Source organism: Sparus aurata, chromosome 16 (genome assembly GCF_900880675.1).
Source record: "Sparus aurata chromosome 16, fSpaAur1.1, whole genome shotgun sequence".
NCBI classification, from domain to species: domain Eukaryota; kingdom Metazoa; phylum Chordata; class Actinopteri; order Spariformes; family Sparidae; genus Sparus; species Sparus aurata.
In genome coordinates, this window is record NC_044202.1 from 13,341,823 (window position 1) to 13,363,524 (window position 21,702).

General features: G+C 41.5%; 5 protein-coding genes across 16 annotated transcripts; 4 read left to right on the plus strand and 1 right to left on the minus strand.

Moving 5' to 3' along the window:
• Positions 1-6: 6 nt before the first annotated feature.
• noxred1 (NADP-dependent oxidoreductase domain containing 1) lies at positions 7-2,138 on the plus strand. The gene is made up of 6 exons (XM_030392323.1): positions 7-153; positions 281-444; positions 768-948; positions 1,032-1,186; positions 1,349-1,547; positions 1,706-2,138. Exons 1-6 carry the CDS (start codon positions 11-13, stop codon positions 1,854-1,856), a joined length of 993 nt encoding a protein of 330 aa, XP_030248183.1. The 5' UTR covers positions 7-10; the 3' UTR covers positions 1,857-2,138.
• Positions 2,139-3,073: 935 nt separating this feature from the next.
• Positions 3,074-6,227, plus strand: tmed8 (transmembrane p24 trafficking protein 8). 2 transcript variants are annotated; one of them, XM_030392325.1, is made up of 6 exons: positions 3,074-3,255; positions 3,568-3,736; positions 3,871-3,964; positions 4,129-4,222; positions 4,440-4,733; positions 4,911-6,227. In XM_030392325.1, the coding sequence occupies exons 2-6, from the start codon at positions 3,627-3,629 to the stop codon at positions 5,126-5,128; spliced, it is 810 nt and encodes a 269-aa protein (XP_030248185.1). In that variant the 5' UTR covers positions 3,074-3,255; positions 3,568-3,626; the 3' UTR covers positions 5,129-6,227. The 2 variants fall into 2 exon arrangements, with proteins under 2 accessions (XP_030248185.1, XP_030248184.1); XM_030392324.1 differs by having other exon boundaries at positions 3,625-3,736.
• A 1,460-nt stretch (positions 6,228-7,687) lies between these two features.
• Positions 7,688-12,434, plus strand: LOC115597555 (acyl-CoA-binding domain-containing protein 5). 10 transcript variants are annotated; one of them, XM_030443580.1, is made up of 14 exons: positions 7,688-7,862; positions 7,947-8,117; positions 8,199-8,304; positions 9,047-9,172; positions 9,252-9,386; positions 9,636-9,770; positions 9,866-10,034; positions 10,098-10,226; positions 10,428-10,615; positions 10,815-10,930; positions 11,016-11,107; positions 11,190-11,244; positions 11,519-11,616; positions 11,777-12,434. In XM_030443580.1, the coding sequence occupies exons 1-14, from the start codon at positions 7,801-7,803 to the stop codon at positions 11,992-11,994; spliced, it is 1,800 nt and encodes a 599-aa protein (XP_030299440.1). In that variant the 5' UTR covers positions 7,688-7,800; the 3' UTR covers positions 11,995-12,434. The 10 variants fall into 10 exon arrangements, with proteins under 10 accessions (XP_030299440.1, XP_030299435.1, XP_030299437.1 ...); XM_030443575.1 differs by having other exon boundaries at positions 9,053-9,172; positions 10,734-10,930; XM_030443577.1 differs by having other exon boundaries at positions 8,199-8,292; positions 10,734-10,930.
• Positions 12,435-12,466: 32 nt separating this feature from the next.
• gstz1 (glutathione S-transferase zeta 1) lies at positions 12,467-14,787 on the minus strand. Of its 2 annotated transcripts, none has more exons than XM_030443593.1 (9): positions 14,631-14,787; positions 14,223-14,274; positions 14,070-14,137; positions 13,547-13,627; positions 13,323-13,448; positions 13,151-13,226; positions 13,008-13,060; positions 12,880-12,929; positions 12,467-12,665 (listed from the first exon to the last, which is right to left on the minus strand). In XM_030443593.1, the coding sequence occupies exons 1-9, from the start codon at positions 14,658-14,660 to the stop codon at positions 12,539-12,541; spliced, it is 663 nt and encodes a 220-aa protein (XP_030299453.1). In that variant the 5' UTR covers positions 14,661-14,787; the 3' UTR covers positions 12,467-12,538. The 2 variants fall into 2 exon arrangements, with proteins under 2 accessions (XP_030299453.1, XP_030299454.1); XM_030443594.1 differs by lacking the exon at positions 14,631-14,787 and adding an exon at positions 14,362-14,555.
• A 197-nt stretch (positions 14,788-14,984) lies between these two features.
• Positions 14,985-21,405, plus strand: aldh6a1 (aldehyde dehydrogenase 6 family, member A1). Its single transcript, XM_030443589.1, has 12 exons — positions 14,985-15,137; positions 15,574-15,615; positions 15,725-15,799; positions 16,330-16,491; positions 16,700-16,778; positions 17,906-18,208; positions 18,453-18,574; positions 18,934-19,123; positions 19,616-19,797; positions 19,898-20,077; positions 20,955-21,053; positions 21,136-21,405. Exons 1-12 carry the CDS (start codon positions 15,099-15,101, stop codon positions 21,238-21,240), a joined length of 1,578 nt encoding a protein of 525 aa, XP_030299449.1. The 5' UTR covers positions 14,985-15,098; the 3' UTR covers positions 21,241-21,405.
• Positions 21,406-21,702: the final 297 nt, after the last annotated feature.

Sequence of the window (21,702 nt, forward strand, 5' to 3'; positions counted from 1 at the left end):
ATTTTCGGTGATGATGGAGGTCCTTCGTGATTTCGAGGCTGGACTGACTGAGAATGAGAGAGGGTTAGTTTACCTGCGCGCACGCTCGGCTGGACTGACGCTTTGCGGGTGCGCGCACGCAGTTTTCCTGTGTAAACTCATCCAGTCACTGAGGTAACTTCTCTAACGGGCTATTTAAAGCGTCTGTGACACAAAGAAAAAAAAAAAACTATAGCAACTTTTAGCACACTTAATCATACCGTCTGCAGTCAATTTGACTGATGCACGTTTCTATCATCAGGAGTCGCACTGCAAACAGAGGCTCTCCAGGAGAGGACAGTGACCTCTGCGTTGGGATACTTGGGATGGGTAACATGGGGAGACAGTTGCTCTTGTCCCTCCTTCAAAAGTCTGGCATCAAACCATCACACATTAAGATCTCCAGTAGAAGACCAGAATCTGCAGGTACACAATATAATGAGACACTTTGAACCTAAACTTAAAAAAAAAATCAGCCAGGGTGTCACAAAAACGTAGCACCCCAATGACTGCATCAGTATTTCAAGAGAACATTTGTAAATGTATACTTCTTACGACTTTAACATTTATTATACGCAATGCTTCACTTAAAATGTATGCAAAAATATCATACTTTTTATTCAAGAAGATGTTGTCTTGTTATCTATAAAACATGAGTTGATTTAACCAAATTGGATCCTGAGTTTTTACAAAGGCCACACATACACTCAAGATCCTGTTATTGTGTTTGCCATGCTTCCTTATTTCAGTGGATTTCGCCCGGACAGGAGTTGAATGTTTTTTCAACAATGGCAGACTGGCAGCGTGGGCAGATGTTCTGTTTCTCTGCTGTCTGCCCTCTCACCTCCCCGAAGTCTGCGCCGATCTCCGCCCTCACCTGTCAAAGCACTGCCTTGTGTACAGCTTCACCTCCGCTGTGCCTGTCACCAGGTACCACCACACTTACAGTATGCAGCACTGTTGTTTGTTCACTTCCAATCACTGTATTCCTCTCTATTTATCTGCGATTCTAGATTGGCACAGCTTCTTGGACACGACTTCATTCTCAAACCACAGTATGACTTTGTGGCTTCTGACACTGCAGACGTGTGGCTGTCCTGCACTCATCTGACCGCGGCTTTGACGGATCCAGTGCTGATAGAGGCGTCCTGTCCTCTCACAATGAGTGGTATGTCATTCCTCATTGTTGCAGACTTATTTTGCAGAGCTTGCATTTGAACTTGTCTTGTTATATAAGATGTGGGTGTAGCATTTTAATTTTGTTGCAGTGAAGCGTCCCCATTGATTTGACATTGTATGTTTTAATTAAGCCATATTCCTGCACATTTAGGCGGGATTTCTCTGGGTCTGTGCTGGGTGTCTGCAGTTTTGTACAGCCTGCTAAATATCTGCACCTCTGCCAGTCTGGGATCCAGCGATGCCCTCTCTCTGATCAACAGCGTCCTTGAAGAGAAATGGCCAAAGAATGTGGAATTAAATACTCAGAGTTTTATCAATGCATCTCATGCATCTTCCCTTCTACCAGAGGAGTGAGTGCACTCAACATGTATTTCTGTTATATCTAACTGTCCAGATAAGATGTATCAAGCAGTCGCTTCTTACTGTAATGCAGTGTTGACAGATTTAAGGAAAAGAAACAGCACTCATTTAAAACGTTATATTTCAGCCTTCTTTTTCTTCTCCACAGGCCTTTTCCTTGGATTTCTCTTACTAATGCCCAGAACAAGAAGACGCCACTGCTGTGTTTTCTATCAAGCAGCAAATCTATGCAGCAGTGCATCTCTGCAGCATACAAATCACTGCTAGAGACGACAGCAACATCAGGCAGTTACGTTTAAAGGTTGTGTTACTCATGTTGCACATCTTGTTTTGAAAATTAAACGTAATGTATGCAATATCGCAGTTGAATATATGGGCCTCAGCAGTGTATTTTAATTTAACCAGTGATTTTTCATGCATAGTCATTGTTTTCCTTTGATTTGCAGCATGAAAGCATCTCTAGTGTCTGGTCGCCCACTGTTGATTGAATTGCATCCCTAATCGTGTTCAACTATTCCCTCTCTTTTTTATTATATATTAAACTTCTGCTAAATAAAGTTTAAAAAAGCAACAAAAAAAACATGCACCACTTCTGAAATGACACTACGATATGTTTCCTATTTTTCTTTCTGGCACATTCCAATTCTTTCTTTTCACACTGTTTTTCTTCTTCAGTTTTCTTATTCCTCCTCATTAACGTGGGTGGTGGTGGTGCCAACCGTAGGATAGGCATTTTCTCTGCTCTGTTGCCTCTTCGCCATTGTTCGCAGTTTGAGTTTGAGCTTGAACATGTCCGACCAGGTGCGGGGGGTGGCTCGGATTGGTTGTGTTGATTCGTGTGGTGGATTCTTGCAAACCAAATTAGGGCCACTGGGTGGAGCCACAGACAGTGGATTTTTATTAGGTGATCTGTATCTTATTTTACTGTCAGATCATAATGACAATTTTAGCAAATACAACAAAAAATAGTTACAGACTACAACTTTAAGAAGTCATAATCATGAGAAAACAAAAGTCCAATTTATGATATAAAAAGTCAAAATGATTAAATACCAAATCAAAATTATGGGATAAAATGTCATAATTATGAGATTACAAAGGCATAAATGGGAGATTAAAAAAAGTAAAAATGATGAAATAGGAAGTCACTATTAGGTATGAGATAAAAGGTCTTAAATAAGTAGTAAAAACTGCAATACAAAAAGTCGAAATGATCAGAAAAAAATGATTTATGAAACATATAATTATAACTTTTTTCTAACTTATCCTATTTATGACTTTTTTATGATAATTTCGACGTTTTATGTCATAATCAAGATTTACCATGGGAATATTTGTTCACTCACTGCTAAATTTCCATCTTTTTCTCCTTTAACTGGAGGACAAAGTCTTCCACAGGCTTGGGGTTTGTTTTATAACAAATCTGTGCATCATGTAACAAGTATACAGTATAGTATAGTATAGTATAGTATAGTATGACTGGATCAGGATCTGGATAGACTCGCAGATGTTCGGTGAGACTCGAGAAAAAACACGGAAGTGTAAAAATTCGGGTCTGTTTTTTCCTGTCAGGCAGCAGCAGCATCGTGGAGAGACCCGTCACATGATTGCAGTGATATGGAGGCGCTTTTCCCGATGGCCTGATTTGGACTAAAGTGATATAATACCGTGTTGTTGGACCATCAGTGTTACACCCTGGTAAGATATGTCTGTGCCCGGTGTGCCCGCATCTTCGGCTCCACTTTCTCTGCCTGCTAAGGCAGCATTCGCTGGCGTGAGCTAACCAGCTAGCTAGCAGCGAGCTAATGTCAGTCTTTGAAGAGGAAGCTAGTCCGAGCCGATGGTAAAAACATACAAATGTCGCCTCCACGGCTTCAGCTATTAAATCACCGGTGTGTGCTATGGTTAACATGGCCCATTAATGTCAGACAGCAGTTTGTTTAGTTTAGTTTATGTGCAGTAGGAGGCTAGTTTCTCTGTTGACACCCCCCTCCTCCCTGTGGTTGGTAGAGGCGGGGTTACATCTTTTCCAGCCACGCAGACTGAGGTGTAGTCTTGTGTTTGCAGCCATGGAGAGATTAGAGGCTTCATCAGAGCTCCAGTCGCGGCTGTCATCTCTGTCCTTCTCTTCGTTCCCCGGTATAACATCCATGCAAGGCGACAACCGACCGCTGGACAGGTAGCCTGTTGCTGCAGAGAGTGCAGCTTATACTGAAGCTGCTGTCAGGAGATGTGCTGCTGGTTATACTTCTCGCATCCTTTAGTCTGCACTGTTTGATTATTGTGTTGTCTTCTGTACTATCTGCTCCTCAGGCTCCAGAACACAGACCTTTCACAGGGCTGCACCCAATCCCAGAACCAAGCTGACATGGACCAAACCAAGGAGGATTCAGGGAAGCATGCTGAGGTGGTTAATATTTAAGTGTGTTGGAAGAGCTGTCAGTGAGAGGCAATAAACAGGGCAGTGCAATATAATATCATTTCTGAGCTGTAACATCGGTGTGTGCGTGTGTGTGTGTGTGTGTGTGTGTGTGTGCGTGCGTGCTTGTATGTGTGTGTGCGCTTTTTCAGGGTAATCAGGAGGCCCCTGCTGAGCTGGCCCTCGGGGAAGGAGGCGAGGAGAACAACAGTGCTGGGAGCTGTCAGCCCTCCGCTGAGATAAAAGGTGAGAAACCTGCTGAGTGTGCCATCATCACTGCTGCCTTGTTTAATCTCTGATTTTGGATTCAATAGGGTTTATAAATCTGGGTCTATAGTGTGCTACGGGTCGGAAAAAACATTAGTACAATTACAATTTAAAAAGGGCTTATTTAAGATAGAGACGTAATGACGAGAGTTGCTGCTGCTCTCTTTACGGACACATGTGTTGCTCCTGATGGCAGCTCAGATGCCGCCCCTGAAACCCCCGACGACATGGACATCTGCTGCACTGAAGGAGCTGAAGGCAAAGCTGCGAACAGAGGAGGACAGCGTGGTGACAGTGTACCGGGGCGACATCATGACAGTTCATGTGCCCACTGTCCCTGAGGCCAAAAAAGTGTGCTGGGAGTTCGCCACAGACGGCTATGACATTGGCTTCGGCATTTATTTTGACTGGTCTCCTGTCACGAGCCGGTCCATCACTGTGCACATCAGCGAGTCAAGTGATGACGAAGAGGAAGAGGAGGAGCTGGAAGGTCAGTTAGTTAAAAAACTCAAGTTAATCGTGTTTTTAACCTTTTTTTCCCTGGTCTTGGCAATTAAACACATCAGTATCGACAAAACACACCTTAATTGCAGTTTTTATGTGCTCCCCTCCAGCTGGGATCGCAGGCGGTGTGTTGACTTTGTGGTTTATGTGCTTTCTGTTGCAGGGCCCGTCAGTAACGGAGACATCGAGAAGGGCTCCAAAAGTCAAACCAACTCGAACTTGGCCGAAATCCTGCCTGTGTACCGCCAGGACAGTCACTTGTCCGTGAACGGGGGAAGCCACGACTTTCCAGGTGAAGGCACTTATCTCCTGAAGTTTGACAACTCCTACTCACTATGGCGAAATAAAACTCTTTACTATAGAGTTTATTACAGTGCCTGAGATGCCAATTTTTTGTTTATGAATGTATACTTTACAGAAGAATACTACTCTTAAGAACTATTTTTGATTCCATGCTTGGAAGAAGCTGAAAGTTATAATATAAAAAGGTTAAATATAGGCATATCTATTTTTTATCACAATCCGCTTGTTTTGCCACATACTGAATTGTATGGTCAGATTGATTTACTCCAATGTCTCGCTGATAGATATACGAAGACGCCTTGCATATGTGCCATATTCCCATGTATGCACTGTGCTATTTGGTCAAGTGCCGTCATAAAACATATATCGTGTCCAGCCGTAACATTTCTATGGTAGCAGTGATCAGGGAACACCTGCACAGAATCTGTTTCGCCAGTCCAGGTGCTTAATCAGCAGTGCTCTAAAGAAATGAAGTCCTTTATGTTGTGTGTGTGTGTGTGTGTGTGTGTGTGTGTGTGTGTGTGTGTGTGCTGCTTCTTTGGTTATGTGGCTTTGTTGTCGTTACTTGTATTTATCCCTTTGCTTTGTAGCTTAACTTATTTTCGCTTAGATGATGTTCTTCAAAATGCTGTGCACAAAGCCATCTACTGTCATAGTGGTGTGTTGGTAAAAGATATCAGTTGAATGTACTAAAGTGAGTGGTAACCGTTTTCCAAAGTGTGCTTTTTATGACACAAATAAAAGTCGTCCCTTATCACATAAAGCTCATATTATGTAATATAGATTCAATATTTACACATGCCTCACCTCCCACCCTTTAATTTGCAGTTTTCAGAGGAAGGGGGCGGTTGAAATGTATTTTGTGCACAGGTCTATGTAGGTAAAGGTCACTGTGTGTGTGTGTTTTTTGTTTTATTATCATCGGTGCGTTGGTCTTACATGTGTTGAATTGTTCCTTCCTGGGTTTTTTTTTTTTTTTTTTGTAAATCAACGCTACTGTCACACCTCACTTGTGCGCATGTTCCCAAAGATGTCCCAGATGTGGCTGCTAATGCCATAAACATCGTAAAGCTACTGGTTCAAAGCTTCCAGTGATCGCTGTATTGTACCTTTACTGTAAGTCATGATGACATTTGTTCCTGAGATTTATATTCCTCAATAAAGAGATTATTGTGTAGCTTTCTTTGTGATTATTGTGGGTATGGGATCAATCATGAAGACTGTGATAACAGACAGATAGGAAAAAGAGCAGGATAAAGTTGGAGCGTGACAGCTTAAGAGTAGTCGCTCAGAACGCTGGTGTGTGTAGTCTCCCTCCAACCATCATTTCATAACAGTCTCACTGCTGAGCCAGGATTAGAAAGCAGATGGTCCCCTGTGCCTCCATTAACGTGTGGCATTAGGAGACTGATGTAATTGTTACATAGGTGCTGATGAAACCAGGTTTTATTTTCAGCTCTCCCCAAAGGTCAGTCAGAATCCAGAGATACACCCTGTGTTCCTCACAGTTTACTGGATTTACAAGCAGCAGGATGAACATATTCTTAAATTGTTCGACCTGAAATATGTTATAGTTACAGCTGCAAATCAGGTAGAGTGTGATTATTTTAAAAGGTGTGGACAAGAAATGCGTAGAAAATTACTGTACTGCCACATTATACCATAAAAGCTATGAATATATTATCAACAACTGTGCACTAAACTAGAGCATGTTTTATTTATTTATTTATTGTTTGATGTATTCTGAGGAATAACCCTCCGAGGAAACTGCAGTTTGAGGTGTCGTTGCATTAAACTGCATCGTCACTGTGCTTTCAGTGTCTAGTCCACTGTCATTACATACTGTATGCGAGGGAGGCAGAAGGACAACATAAGCAAATACAACACGCTAACCACTAGAGCTGGGAGCAAATTAATCAAAATGTTATTGATACAATATTCAAATTGCAGGTCCTGCAAGGCAAAATGTGTCCCAACCTAGCATTATAAATAAAGCATTGTGGTGCCACAGATGTGCCTGGACTACAAATCATATTCTCCAGATGCGAGGGAACATGCTTGTTTGGTCCAGCGAAAATCCCACCATCATCACTTTTATTTGTTAGTGAAAATCAAATGATAATTTGATTAAGAGCTCAGAAACTGACAAAACATAGTTATTAAACAAGTCAAAAATATCAACTAAAACATCAGTAATTCAGTGTGCTAATAGAAATAAAAATAAAATAGAGTTGTTTTTTATTTTTTTATTATTTGGTTAAAAACTAAATTTCAACAACAATCAGTTGATAAAATAAAAGTATATAATGAAGTCAGTGCCAGGTCTCTCTACCATAGCCTAAAAGATGACTATATTAAACTCTCTCAACAAAAGGTGTATTTACAGGTGAATTTATCAAACTAGTCAAATATAGCTAGGGTTTTTACCATGAAATAAAGCCTCAGATGGTCTACTGATAAATAATAAACTCTGGCTGCTTTAAAATCCACGGGTGGGACAAGCCATTAACAAGAGAAGAAAAGGGTAGAAAACAGCCTGTTTTGCTTTTGTAAATGAAGAAGGAGCAGTCATCCAAACACTGCAGCAACGCCTGCATATTAATTGCACTGCAGCTTCACGTGTGTGTCTTCATATTGGCCTCGAGCTGGAGTCAGCCAATCAGACGTGATTACCGGAGCTCGAGGTCGACACCGACGGTCTCCCAGCTGCTCGCGCTTCTAACTTCTCGACGAGGAGTCCCTGAGACAACATGGGGAAGCTCAATTTCTATGTCCTCTGGTCTCTACGTGACGCTCCCCGGCAGTTCAGCAGGTAGGCCTTCGAGGCAAAAGCCAAAAACATTAAGCCGTTTTCACTTTAAAACAAACAATTCAAACATGTTTTCCGGGTCCGCAGCAAGTCCAACCGAACGTGCTTTCAGGTCCACGTCCCACTGCCTCTTCCCAAACACCTGGTCATATTTGGCCTTGGAGAATGGAAATGCAGTGAAACGTCAATATCTGTAAATGTTGTGGTCAGTGCACAAGGGCCAGCCCAGAAAATCGGGACCCTTTCGGCTCAAGCAAGGTATGTCCAGGAGAAAAAGGCCTCTCTCCACTGAAAAGTCACAAACAGTCCAAATAGTTATAAAATGAACTCTGAACTCAGGTGCCTGACCTGGGAGGGTGACTGGAGCGATGACATTGTCAAAGAGGCAGCAGAGAAAGGCAGGAGAGGAGTTTATGGCAAGATCGTGCTCACGGTGTGTGGAGAGGTAGGTTAGTAAAGAGCTGGCTTAAGGGTCACCCCACCAATTTTACACATTTAAGTGTAGCTACAGGTCTTGGGGAGTACCGCAGCATCTGTGGGAGTAAAAAAATGTCATGTAAAGCTCCAGAGGCTTCAGACAAAGCTGTATGTAGTCTGATGAATTTCCTCCAGTGATGTCACTCTGTGGCTAAGTTGCATTGTGGGTGATGTAGGCACCAGGTTTCCTCTGCAACCACAAAATACTGCTTTCTTCACATATGCAGCAGTACTCCTGATCTGTAAACACACTTTGACGCGTAAAATCAGTGGAGTTACCGTTTAACTGTTATAGTTCACATTGAGCATAAGGTAAACCACCATTTTTATTTTAATTAGGGCTCAACAATTCATCAGAAATATCATCGAAATCTGAATTTGATAGCAACAAACTGTGTCATAACATGCTATTATAAATGAAGCAGTGATGAAATCAACATTTTAATGGTTTTTCAGTGAAAATGAAATGCATAATAATACCAGTCCTTGTGACTTGTATTGCAATGGTAATGTCTGTAAAAATAATTGCAATGTTTTTTTAGTTTTAAAAAAAAAATGTTATCCAGGCCTAATTCTAATGCTTGTATTGTGTCGCATACACAGTACCTGACAAAAAAGTATTGGTTATAATTACATTATCTAGATTAAGAAGGCGTCATATTTGATGACATTGTCAATTGTTTTTGTTCCATCCAATGACTTGCGACAAGCTGCAGGATAAAGCCAGTGTCTTCAGCAGTACTCCTCTGATTCAGCGGAAGCGCTTGTTCCCAGAACAACACAACGGCACTGATCTCTCTAATCGCATGTTCCATCAAAGCACTGCAAATGAAACGGTGAGATAAATTAGGTTAAATTTATTTTGCTGTGATCTACACTCTTGTTGCAACATTTCAATAATGGCCTGCCTTGCAGATAACTACCAACACCTCGCAGATGACTACCGACACCTCACACTTGGGTGATAGTGTCTGCTATGCTGAGATCCAAGTAAATAAAATGGACATCAGTGAGTCCACCATGGGGAATAAGCCCCCAGTTTGGCCTACGGTAAGAAGAAGTCATGCTGAAGAATATATTTATGTGTGCATGCATGTAAGGTAGGTAAGTGTCTTCAGCATTACTCTCCTCTGGTTCAATGAAAGTGTTTGTTCCCAGAAAAACGCGATGCCACTGATCTCTCTAATTGCACATTACATCAAGGCACTGCAAATTAAACTGTGAGATAGATGAGGTTACATTTGTTTTGCTGTCATCTACACTCTTGTTGCAACATTGCATTAATGGCCAGCCTCGCAGATAACTACCAACGCCTTACAGATAACTACTGACACCTCACACTTGGGTGACAGTGTTTGCTATGCTGAGATCCATGTAGATAAAATGGACACCAGTGAGTCCACCATGGGAAATAAGCCCCCAGTTTGGCCTACGGTAAGTGGAAGTCATGCTGAAGAATATATTCATGTCTGCATGCATGTAATGTAGGCAACTTATAGTGCGATATACTCTGTGATGTACTCTGAAAGCATAAGACACCCAGACGCACAGTTATTGGCAAGAGAGGCCACCTGACCTGGAGCTCCGAGGACATGGACAGTCTCGCAGAGGACATAGACCAGGCTTCAACCCCCAAGAAAATGAGGATGAACAGCCACGATGAAATGACAGGGCAGATAAAGAATTACAACAGAGAAGGTCAGGATCAAGAACTCAAATCATTGAGGTTACATTTGAATGGGTTTTGACAGAGATTATTAGTTTCAGTGTGTCCATCAAAGCGCTGGAGCCACACGATGTGTCTCAGTGATCCAGACACAGCCATTCTCATCGGAGGAGAGACAGCGGATCAAAACTACTGCAAGGACTCCCTGTGGAAGCTCGAGTTAGGTCAGTGGAGTCAGTCATTCAACACTTATTGATTAATGTTGATAACAAAGCATATCATCTTTAAGGTGGCAGATCACGAAGTAGAACTTTGCAAACCAAATAATTAATTAAAACAAGCCAGGAAACCCAAAAAAATGCACATTGTGCACATTCAGACTGAACATGATGTGTTTGTCTTTCTCTTTTTTGACCTCTTCCCAGACAACGACTTCTGGTTTCCCATGAACTCCTCTGCTTCTGGACCCATACCCCCATGTGCTCGAGGACACTCTGCGACCTACGACACAGACTCCAAGTGTGTCTTTGTTTACGGAGGCCTGAGGGAGGGTCATCGCTACAGCGAGCTGTACATCCTCAATACTCTGACCTGGAAGTGGAAGCTTGTCACTGTGGGTTTGTTGCAAGTTACTAAGATGTTGTAGTTCTTGCCATCTTATCAAATACTCAAGCAGTGATATGGGAAATGCTTGCATTTGGTTTGTTTTTGTGGGTGTGCCCCTTTTTTAGGCAAAAGGAAATGTTCCAAATTTGGCATATCATTCTGCGGCATTTTATAAGAAAGAGCTTTTTGTCTTCGGTGGAGTTCAGCAGAGCCATTCCTCTGGGGATAAACCGTGCAGTAATGCTCTATACATCTTCAACCCAGAGTTTGAACTGTGGTACCAGCCAATTGTGGAGGGGGAAAGACCTCTTCCTCGGTTCGGGTCAGTTTACAGTAAATCTTTGTCATCAAAATACTGTTTTCTTTATCTTAAATATTAATGTCATGCTTACGTTTGTTTGGAACAGACACTCAGCCACACTGATGTCGCAGAAGTTGGTAATATTTGGTGGACGGAAGACTGCTACCTATCTTAATGATCTCCACGTTCTAGATCTGGGTAAAATGATGATGAGGTGCCTGGATTATGCAACAACTTGTCTAGATTTAAGCTGATATTATTTTTTTCTTAATGAGGGAAGGATTCATGGAGTACACAGCTGTGAAGTGTGGGAACATGCCACCGCTGCCTCGAGGGTGAGTAGTGCAGGACTAATCAACCTTGAGATGTCATTAATATGGCCATCTGGGTTTTATATTTTTGGACAGACAGAACTGCATTGGAACTTCATGAGATTTAACGCAAAATGTGCAATAATCTTTACTGACAATTATACCATCTTTGTGCATAGTTTTATTTTATTTTTTTTGCTCAACTGGAAATTATTATAAAAGTAAGTTATATATTGTAGTGAAAATGGCACTCTAGCAGTTATGGTATACTTAAAAAACCTTGCCTGTACATGGACAGGTTTCATGCAGCTCTGCCAGTTTCGGTCAACAGGATTTTGGTCAGTGGAGGATGCAGTGCAATAGGAGCCCTGCAGGATGTACATATTTTCAACACGGGTGAGTTTCTGCAACTAACATCTGATTATATATATTACATAATAATTAAATATGGTTTGTGTTTAATAGACATATGAATTTACTTTGACTCATCCTCTTTCATTGCATCACAAATCAGCTGTTGTGTACAGTAAATCTGACTGCATTGATTTCTCCACAGACACCAACATGTGGAGCTCCGTGGCATCTCCTCTGCTTTGCAACAAGCCTCGTGCGGGACACAGCATGATCAATTTGGGCTGCTTCACCCAAACAGATGCTGAGAAGCGAAAACAAGGCGAAAATGTCAGGGTCCGCTGCACGGTGCTTGTGTTTGGTGGGTCGGACTGCTCCGGTACCTTCTACAACGACACAGTCAAGTGCACAGTGGACATTTAAGGCGACAAGTGATGGGTCCATTAGGGGAAAAATCCAAATGGGACAATAAGTGTTTCATTTTTTAAAACAATGGATGCTGTGATCTGTCCAGATAATGTGACAGAAAAATTACTGTGTGTGTGTAAGTTATATTTGTACTTTTTACTTGATTTTCTTTACATGTTAAATAATTTTGCATGATGCATTCAGCATCTTAAGACTTTGTTAGATCCTTTTTTTATTATTTATTTTAATAACTATCCATATTTCCCTCACACAGGCAATATGCTGCAAGTAGTGAGCTGAGAGGTTTTGCACTTTTGCATAACAAATCTCTTATCTGCATGTTTTACACATTATGTCCTTGACTTTGTCCCCACATGTCAGTGTGTCTTTGAGGTTAAAGTGCTGGATTGGATAAATGGAAAAAGTTAAAATGCTAATAAATATTTTTAACTCAGTTTCCTTGCTATTCAAAGAAATCACACTGAGATAAGATTTTTACAGCATTTTATTTAACAACGTAAAAAGTGTCATGAATTTTCTCCAAAGCCACTCAGTTGTACTATGCACGCAGATCATCAGGTGTGTCTGGTTGGCAAGACGGGTGGCTCACTTTAAAAGCTTCAATTTCAAGTAAGGCTTGATTTAACCTTTTGATAGTTGGATACTGCCCGACGTCCACTTTGAACCTGTAGAGATTAAAGACACAGAGGGGTCAGGCTTCTCTGTAGAGAGTGTTTAAAGTTCAGCTGGGTCTTGGGTGTAGCAGGTTGATTTCATTCAAACAAAGCACGACATACTATAAGCAAGCACAAAATGCCACGACATTCATGTTGACCTCTTCTAAGGGTGACTATTAATGCGGTATATATGATGCAGTCTTTGATATATTTGACTACTTGCCTCTCTGCATTGTAGACTTGTGGGACCAGACAAATGTCAGCCATGGAAATCTAAAAGGTAAACAATGAGTCAGATTAACGGTTTCCAATGTGCATCACATACATGTGTATGTATAGTCATGCTCTCACCTCATCCCCTACACAATATTTCCCTGCTGTTTGCTTCAGAATGGGCTCAAGAGCTGTGAGAAAAAGGTGCACATAAATATTGTAAGAAGTCAAGTCTTGGTGTAATACTGAATTGAGAGCAGAAAGGATGATCTTGCACCAACCTTGAAAGCCACGATCAATGAAGTGGTGAGACCACTGCATCTTTTCTGCTCCAACTTTCTGAATCACGTACAAATTCTAAAACATCAAGGATTTCATAAATACTGTGAACCTGCAAATGTTGACTTTTGTAGCCCACAATAGCATCAATAATTTGAAATGTGCTGTTCTCACCTGCAGAGGCTGTATCCCGGAGGCAATGAGGTCACTTATCATCCGAACCTGAGCACGTTTCTTCGGGTCTGCTGGAAGAAGCCGAGGTCCTGGCCTAGTCTCATTGATGTACTGGATCACTGCCAGCTGTGTGAGCAAGAGGCCATTTTCATTAGAAGTCAGATTGGTTTATAAAACTAATGTTTAAGTAGGAATTTGCATAGGTGAAGAATTTGGGGACTCACCGACTGAGAGAGGGTAATGCCATCAATCTCGACTGCAGGCACTTGTTGCATCGGGTTTAATGTCTTGTACTCTTGTGTAAGCTTCAGCGAATAGAGAAGATTTAGAGGAATTTTAAAACTGTGTAACATCTATTGTCCATTTAAAATGGTCAAATACTCTGATCATAATTATCATGTACAGTAGGGCTGCATAGAAAGAAAAATACTGTGACAATTACTATAAGCCAAAATATGGAAATTGCAATGAATTGTTTTTACACAAAAAACAACGATATGACATTTGTTGGCGTCTGTACCAGGCAAACATGTTTTCCATCATCTGGAGAACAAGATTTGTTGGCCAGAGTATTTCTAGAGCATTACAGTCCTTAATTCTAATGTTCCCCTGTTTATCTTTAACAAATTGCAGCTTGTAGTGATTTAGATATTGCACATATTGGCTATGGTTTATATTATCTGTGCAGCCCTAATGTAAAGTATGTTTGTTCTGCACTGATAAGAATCCTGCAAATCTATACTGTACCTGCTGTCCTCCATCTCTGATCAGATTGATTGGAACTTGGTCATACTCAACACCTTTCAGAGCAAAAGCTGGTGCAGAAAAAGTTATATCATCATCTTGTTGAAAGTGCTTTAAATAACCACTGAAACAGTCAAATGTTGTGGCATGACTTACCAATGCGAACCCTCCAGGAGCAGGAACTTCTAAAGTATCCATGAAGAACGGGCTGCATGTGGAAAAAAGAAAACATTTAGTCCAATTGGAAACACATTTTCCCTTTTTACATATTTAAGTTTGTTGTCTGCTAGTTCACCTTGGTTTGGTTCGCCATAGCTTGTTTGTTTACTCTACTTCCCCCTTAACTCGACTGGATCAACTATTTCAAGCAGTTTTCTAGCAGTCTCATCGTCCTGCAGCAGCCAATAGGATGTGCTCCAAATATCCCTCCTACCTACTCTTTGGTCTGTGATTCAGCAACATTTGGGCTACATATGTTTCACATTAACGACCAGGGGCAGACACACACACACACACACACACACACACACACTTAGCAAAAAGCTAACAGTGTTATTACAGTACCTTGCCGAGGCTAATGAAGGATACGTGCATTGTTGTGGCAGTGATAACGTTATCGCTTTTATTTTTATAATACAATTAAATGTATAGTACGTTAATGTCATGAAGGCATAGCTCAAAGCTAGTCTTCATGAGTTTTAGCACCGCTTCTGGTCAAAGTTCAGCTCCGGGCTGCGTAACATCTAGACGAATGTTTGTATCCAATCATTAGCCGGGTTCTACAGCTCAAACGGGATTACCTAAAATCTCAACTACAGATTGGATAGAATGCACCCAACGTTAGCCAATCAGGCAGCGCTTTACATGGGCGTTCGAATACGTAGCCAATAGCGCGCCTCTGATTCCTCCAGAGCCCGCCCACACGTAATATATTTATTTATTTCCATCTCTGGATGTCGTCTTCTGCTGCCCACCGTCCTACCTGCGGAGTTGGTCAAATTAAGTAGGCCTCTACGTAATAACATTTCCACCATGGCGACAACAGCATTACGATCAGTGCTTAAGTCAAAGGTAAGCTTTAAAAGTTTAAACAACTCAACTCTCAGTGGCAAATGACGCAGGCAGGTTTGACAGCTCACATTGTTTACAAAGTGCTGGTTGTTATGTGCTGCAGTATTTGGGTCTGGACTGCTGAAGAAGTCTACTTCAGCTATTCTCTGTGTGCTTTATTTAAATTTCTGAGAAAACTCTGCACCTGTTGGCTTGACTGTATTCATTCTGCCACTCCAGTCAGGTTGACTTTGTCCCCTGCAAGTCTTTCATTGCTCCACACTTTGTGGTTGCACATTAATCTTGTGGGCACTTCAGGCTGCAACCGGAAACCGCTGATTTTGAGTATTTGTTTTTCAAAATACATAAACTAAAGCTACGGTTACAGTTTTTGGACAGATGGATGATATGGATTGCATTTGAAGATTTAACCCTCCCTGCTGTGTTTCTTTCTCAGGTCCCACTTAAAGTTGGCCGCTTGTGCTACTCCTCCTCAGTGGTGAGTTGAGAACAGTGGACACTTAATTGTAATTTGCTATTGCACACTACATCAAATGTCAATCATGGATAACGGATACCGCTGACCAACATTACATCTCTCCTCACAGCCTACCACCAAGCTGTTTATTGATGGGAAGTTTGTTGAATCAAAGTCTTCAGAATGGCTCGATATTCACAATCCTGTAAGTATGTCACCTTGCCTGGACCACCAAACTGGAGTTGTTTAACCTGTTACATGTTTTATGTATGTCCCTCAGCCTGTGGCAACAACCTGGGTTCTTCTTCTTACTTGAAGTACATTAAGTACAATTGCAAATGTAGAAATTCTCGAAATTTGACTTTGCCATATAAGCAGATCCACAACATCTTTAATCTATTATTTAAACAACAGAAAACTTTGAAAAAGTTTGAAATAAATCAAATAATTAAAAAAAACCTGTGATTGCCCATGATAATTATTACTCAAAAGTAACTACTTATTACTTAAACCACAGCTGCTGTACACTTGGATAACAAGTCATAACAGCATAAGTGTTTCCTCAAGGATTTGATGTGGAATTCGAGATATTTTTAATAACCTGCGTCCTTCAGATTTATTGCCCACGTATCTGTTAAACATCTACTTTGATAACATTGAACAGCCTCTGCTGATTGAAACTAATAACCTTCAGGGAGTTAATGTAATTTTTCCCCCTTTTATTCCTCCTTACAGGCTACAAACGAGGTGATCTCTCGTGTACCCAAAGCCACCCAGGAGGAGATGTTGGCTGCCGTGGACTCATGCTCCAGAGCCTATCGCTCCTGGTCAGAGACCTCCATCTTGGCTCGGCAGCAGGTCTTTCTTCGCTATCAGCAACTTATCAAGGACAACATTGTAAGTCAAAGGGTCAGAAAGTGTAAGGTACAACTGAAACAAGAGCTTACTGTTTAGCACCTTTCAATTTGATTTATTGATTTATTAACTTGAACAACAGTTACTTTTGATCTCTCCTGTCTCCTTTTAATACTTAACTTTAGTTGAGATTATATTAAATCGAAAGTTATAAACAAAGGACTGACACGAGCGCCGTCTTGTGTTTCAGAAAGAACTTGCCAAGTCCATCACAGTGGAACAAGGCAAGACCCTTGCAGATGCAGAGGGGGATGTGTTCAGAGGATTGCGTAAGTTTATCTAACTTGTGTGTGCAAACTTACATACCTCTACAAAGGGCAGAAATAGGTAAACGTTTGCATGTTATGTAGACTTTCACTTTGTGGTTGCTGGAACAGTTAATGAGTTATACTGAGCCAGAACAAAGGGCGGTTTTCTTCATGAGCCCTTTGAATGATTGACACCAATTTGTATCGTTCATCCCTGTCCAACTTTTTAAATTATTTTTCAACTTTCATTTAAACTCTTTCACACATTGAGATTTATGCAACTTTCTAGTCCCATCAATATAAATTGGACTATTTCCAACCGTATTCATACTTCTTTAGCTGCTTCTTCATACAAATTATAGCCAGCAATGTAGTTTAGCCCGCAGCTCACACTGTATTTTGCATCCTTCATTCCATTCCCACTTTTCTAATTACCGATATTCTTTCCAACTTTTTTCCTCCTTACTCATGTTTTAAGCCAGGAACTCCATTAAAGCAGATCAATTTCCAAATCTTTCATACATTAGTTTTATTTAACTTTGAATGCCCAAACATACTAATCACTGTTTCCTATTCGTACAACTCCTTATACTCTATTTACTATTATAATTATACGCTGTTTCTCTATTCATTGAAAATCAGCAATTCAATTTAGTATCAGCTTTTCAACAAACCTTGAAATATTCCACATCTTTTATTCATCATTGATATTTTTCAACTTCTAGCATTCACACTGCGATTCCTTCAGATTCTTCCTTCTCTAATTTCTTCTGTTCTTTCCTTTCCCCTTACATTTTTATCAATAAAGATTATTTCTTTAAATTGGGACACCTCATTTTTCAGTAATGGTTATTGTTATTAGTGTTGGTGTCAACACTTAAGGATACAAAAGGAGAATCCTAATTGTGCTATCTCATGCTGCTGACATTTTCTTCTTTTGCACACAAAGTAGGCACATTCAATATTCATCTAGGTCAAGCAGATCATTCACACACACATGCAAGAATGACCAATGTCTAAACCCAATTGTTTAAAAAAATGTAATGGTTTGAGTCACATTAGACATAACCATTTCTTCCTAGTCTCACACATTTGCATTCAAAGAACGTGTAACCTATGTGTTACATAGTGTTTACTTCTTTTCACAGAGGTTGTAGAGCACGCCTGCAGCGTCACCTCTCTGATGCTTGGTGAAACCATGCCCTCCGTCACCAAGGACATGGACATCTACAGCTATCGCCTGCCTCTTGGGGTGTGTGCTGGCATTGCTCCCTTCAACTTCCCTGCCATGATCCCTCTATGGATGTTCCCCATGGCCATGGTGTGTGGCAACACGTACCTACTGAAGCCGTCAGAGCGGGTGCCAGCCTGTGCCATGCTGCTCGTCAAGATGCTGCAGGATTCCGGTGCTCCAGATGGGTCACTCAATGTTATCCACGGCCAACACGATGGTAAGAATTTGTCTCTGTTACCTTGAGCAGATGATTGTTGGAACACATTGTTTACTGTACCAGTGACTACTTTTTATTATGCCTCTGCACTGACAAAAGCCGCTGCAAGAGATGTTAAGTTTTTCGGTTATCCATCCCATTCTTTTGAACACGGTTTCTCAAGGTGTGTCTACTCAAGGTTTTGGTGGCCAAAGGTAGGATATCTAAAGTTAACTCATAACTATAACTGTATTATCTGCCACAGCGGTGAATTTCATCTGTGACCATCCTGCCATCAAGGCCATCAGCTTTGTGGGCTCAAATCAAGCTGGGGAGTATATTTACGAGAGGGGCTCTAAAAATGGCAAGAGAGTCCAGTCGAACATGGTGAGTGTGATACTATACAGCACTGACACTTGCTGCAAATGTCCAGAAGGTGGCAGTGTTGTCTTACAGATTGTTGACCCTCCTTACCTCCGGCTGTACAGATGAGATGATGAGAAACGAAAAACAGAGGTTGCAGCTGTGCAACTGTGTTGAAAATGTTCTTTCCATTTATTTCGATTGATGTACATAAATCCCGAATGGACTAAAATATGGAAAAAATTAAGTTTATAAAATGTGTAGGCTGTTTATATATAATTACCTTATATTATGTTCTATATACTGTGTTCTAACTAACAAACCAGTTTGCCATGATGTGTAGATCAAACAGCAGAAGGCTAACCACTTCTCATTTACTATAGGGAGCCAAAAACCATGGTGTGGTGATGCCTGATGCCAACAAGGAGAACACTCTGAACCAGCTTGTGGGTGCAGCATTCGGGGCAGCAGGACAGCGTTGCATGGCTCTGTCCACAGCTATCCTGGTGGGCGAAGCACGGAGCTGGCTACCAGAGCTGGTGGAGCGATCCAAAGCTCTGCGCGTCAACGCAGGTACCGCGCCCTGTCACCCAGCCCTTCACTTTGGTCTCTCCTGGGCCCCCGGGGGCCCTTTGGTTTTGTCATCTCAGGGGCCACCCGCACCGTCCTAACCACACCTCTCGCCTTTTGCCCTGTTGTAACTTCATATTGGAGTCAGCTGGGAGAGAGGGCTTGTTGAGTCAGCCATGCTGCAAATTTGTGGCCAGATCTGCGGCTCGGACCTAAATGGCGGTTCAGAGCATCAAATCTTTGTGAAAGCAAGTTCATGTGGAGTAAAATGGAGAATGATTCTCCCCGTTTGAAGTGATATAGACTCTAATTTGTGTAGTAGACAGGAAACCCGTAAGTATCCATTTTTGAGGGAGTGCCTCAGGGTGCCCCTCGTCCTGGCTTTTGCGTTTGTGGCTAAAGACATATTTGATTGACAGTGCCCTTAATGTTCTCACATCATGAGAATGCCATAGAATGAAACCTTATAGCTGGTTGTTTTGGGGGCCCTGCTAGGAGACCAGCCTGGTGCAGACGTGGGGCCTCTGATTTCTCCCCAGGCCAAGAGCAAGGTCTGCAGTCTTATCCAGAGTGGGCTGGATGAGGGAGCTAAGATACTACTGGATGGCCGAAACGTCAACGTCAAGGGCTACGAGCATGGCAACTTTGTTGGTCCCACCATTATCGGCAATGTCAAAGTATGTTGGTTCAGTGTCTTGATGTGCACATATGTATTTGCAACGGAGTATGTTTAAGAACAAGTCTAGAATCAAACCGTTCACATTTGTTCTCTCACAGCCTGACATGAAGTGCTACACAGAAGAGATCTTCGGGCCTGTGTTGGTTGTCCTAGAGGCAGACACTCTGGATGATGCCATCAGTTTGGTCAACAGGAACCCATATGGCAACGGCACAGCTATCTTCACCACAAATGGTGCCACTGCACGCAAATACACGCACGAGGTGGATGTTGGCCAGGTGAGTGACTGCAGCCTCCAAATGTGTTCCTCTGTTTTGGGAGACAGGAGACATTCACATCCCTCTGTCATGTCTATACAGCATCTCAAGCACGGAGCACATCACCTTTCTGTTTGAAAACCTTCACACACATTAACAAAACAATTATTTTCCATGTCAAGTATAGCAATGTTTGGCTGTAACCTAAAATAAACACATCTGGCAACCCCCTTCCCTCCACTTCCCCACTGGTCAGGATTACAAATAGCAACAGCAAATATGTGTCCATTAACTGTAAACAGGGGGACATAGACATAATTTTCCTGGTAATAGTTGAGGAGCGAAATCTTAAATTAAACTCAAAAGGGATTCCTAGGGTCCTGTTCAACGTTAAAGCATAAATATGGCCCAACTTTACCCTGTTTGTTTGCCTGTGGAGCCTTAGTTATGCCGTGTTTGCTGTTCACATGTCGGGGAATGCTGTGCAGGCCATGTGCTGTCCTCCTGTCCAAACCTCGATGCAACAAACATCTACTTTTCCTTTTTTCTTTCCCTCGCTGCACCTTTGCCAAAAGGCTTCAGTGCATCCAAACTCATTCCCGCTTTTTCAAACATTCAAAACCAACTGTACCATTCCTCTGTTGCCTTCATAACAAAATGTTTTATTTAGTTTTTTCTTCCCTCTCATAAGACCATGCTGCGCTTTAAAAACTGCAATATAAGCCACAGGTTTAGCTTTGTTTAGTGCGATCATGTAAGCTTGTTTTTTAAACAGCATGGATATACCACACCTCTCATCAGCCGCATCTTACTCATCCTAGCAATTTAAGATCCTGGGGAATTGTTTTACAAAGCTTCCACTTATGGAAATTAAAGGGAAAATACTTGTTTTCTGCAGGTCGGAGTCAATGTTCCCATCCCTGTACCACTGCCTATGTTCTCCTTCACCGGATCAAGAGGATCCTTCAGAGGGGACATGAACTTCTATGGAAAACAAGTATGAAATTGTTATAGCTATAAGAAAACCACATATTGCAGACATATATTTCGATATAAATGCTTTTATTTTTTCTCTCCAGGGCATCCAGTTCTACACACAAATCAAAACTGTAACCTCACAATGGAAAGCTGAAGATGCCACCTTGAAAAGTCCAGCAGTTACCATGCCAACAATGGGACGCTAAATACTCAGTGCAGTTGTTCAGCCAGATAGACCAGAAGATGCACTTCTTTCACATAGGAGACTATATTTTTAAAGATTTTATATCAGATTCTTAGAAATAAAAATCTGTACAGCTGAGGAAATACTGTTGGATCAATGTGAAATACACCCATGTTGAAACACTTGACTCACTGTAGTGTCTGTAATCCCTATGAATGGAGGTTTCCATGGACACATTGCATTATATTTTACTGACTCACCTTCCAATGATTAAGAGATTTTGCGCATTATCATGTGCATATTTCTGTATAAGCACTGTGGTAAGAAAGGAATTTTTGTCTTGTGGGAACAGATGCTTTTTAAATGGGTTGTGACAGAATTCAAACAAGCTTAATGCATGAAAGAGAATACTCATCGGGCCACAGATATATGTGAGATATTTATAACGAGCACAAACAAACATCTCGTATTCTGCTATAAAACA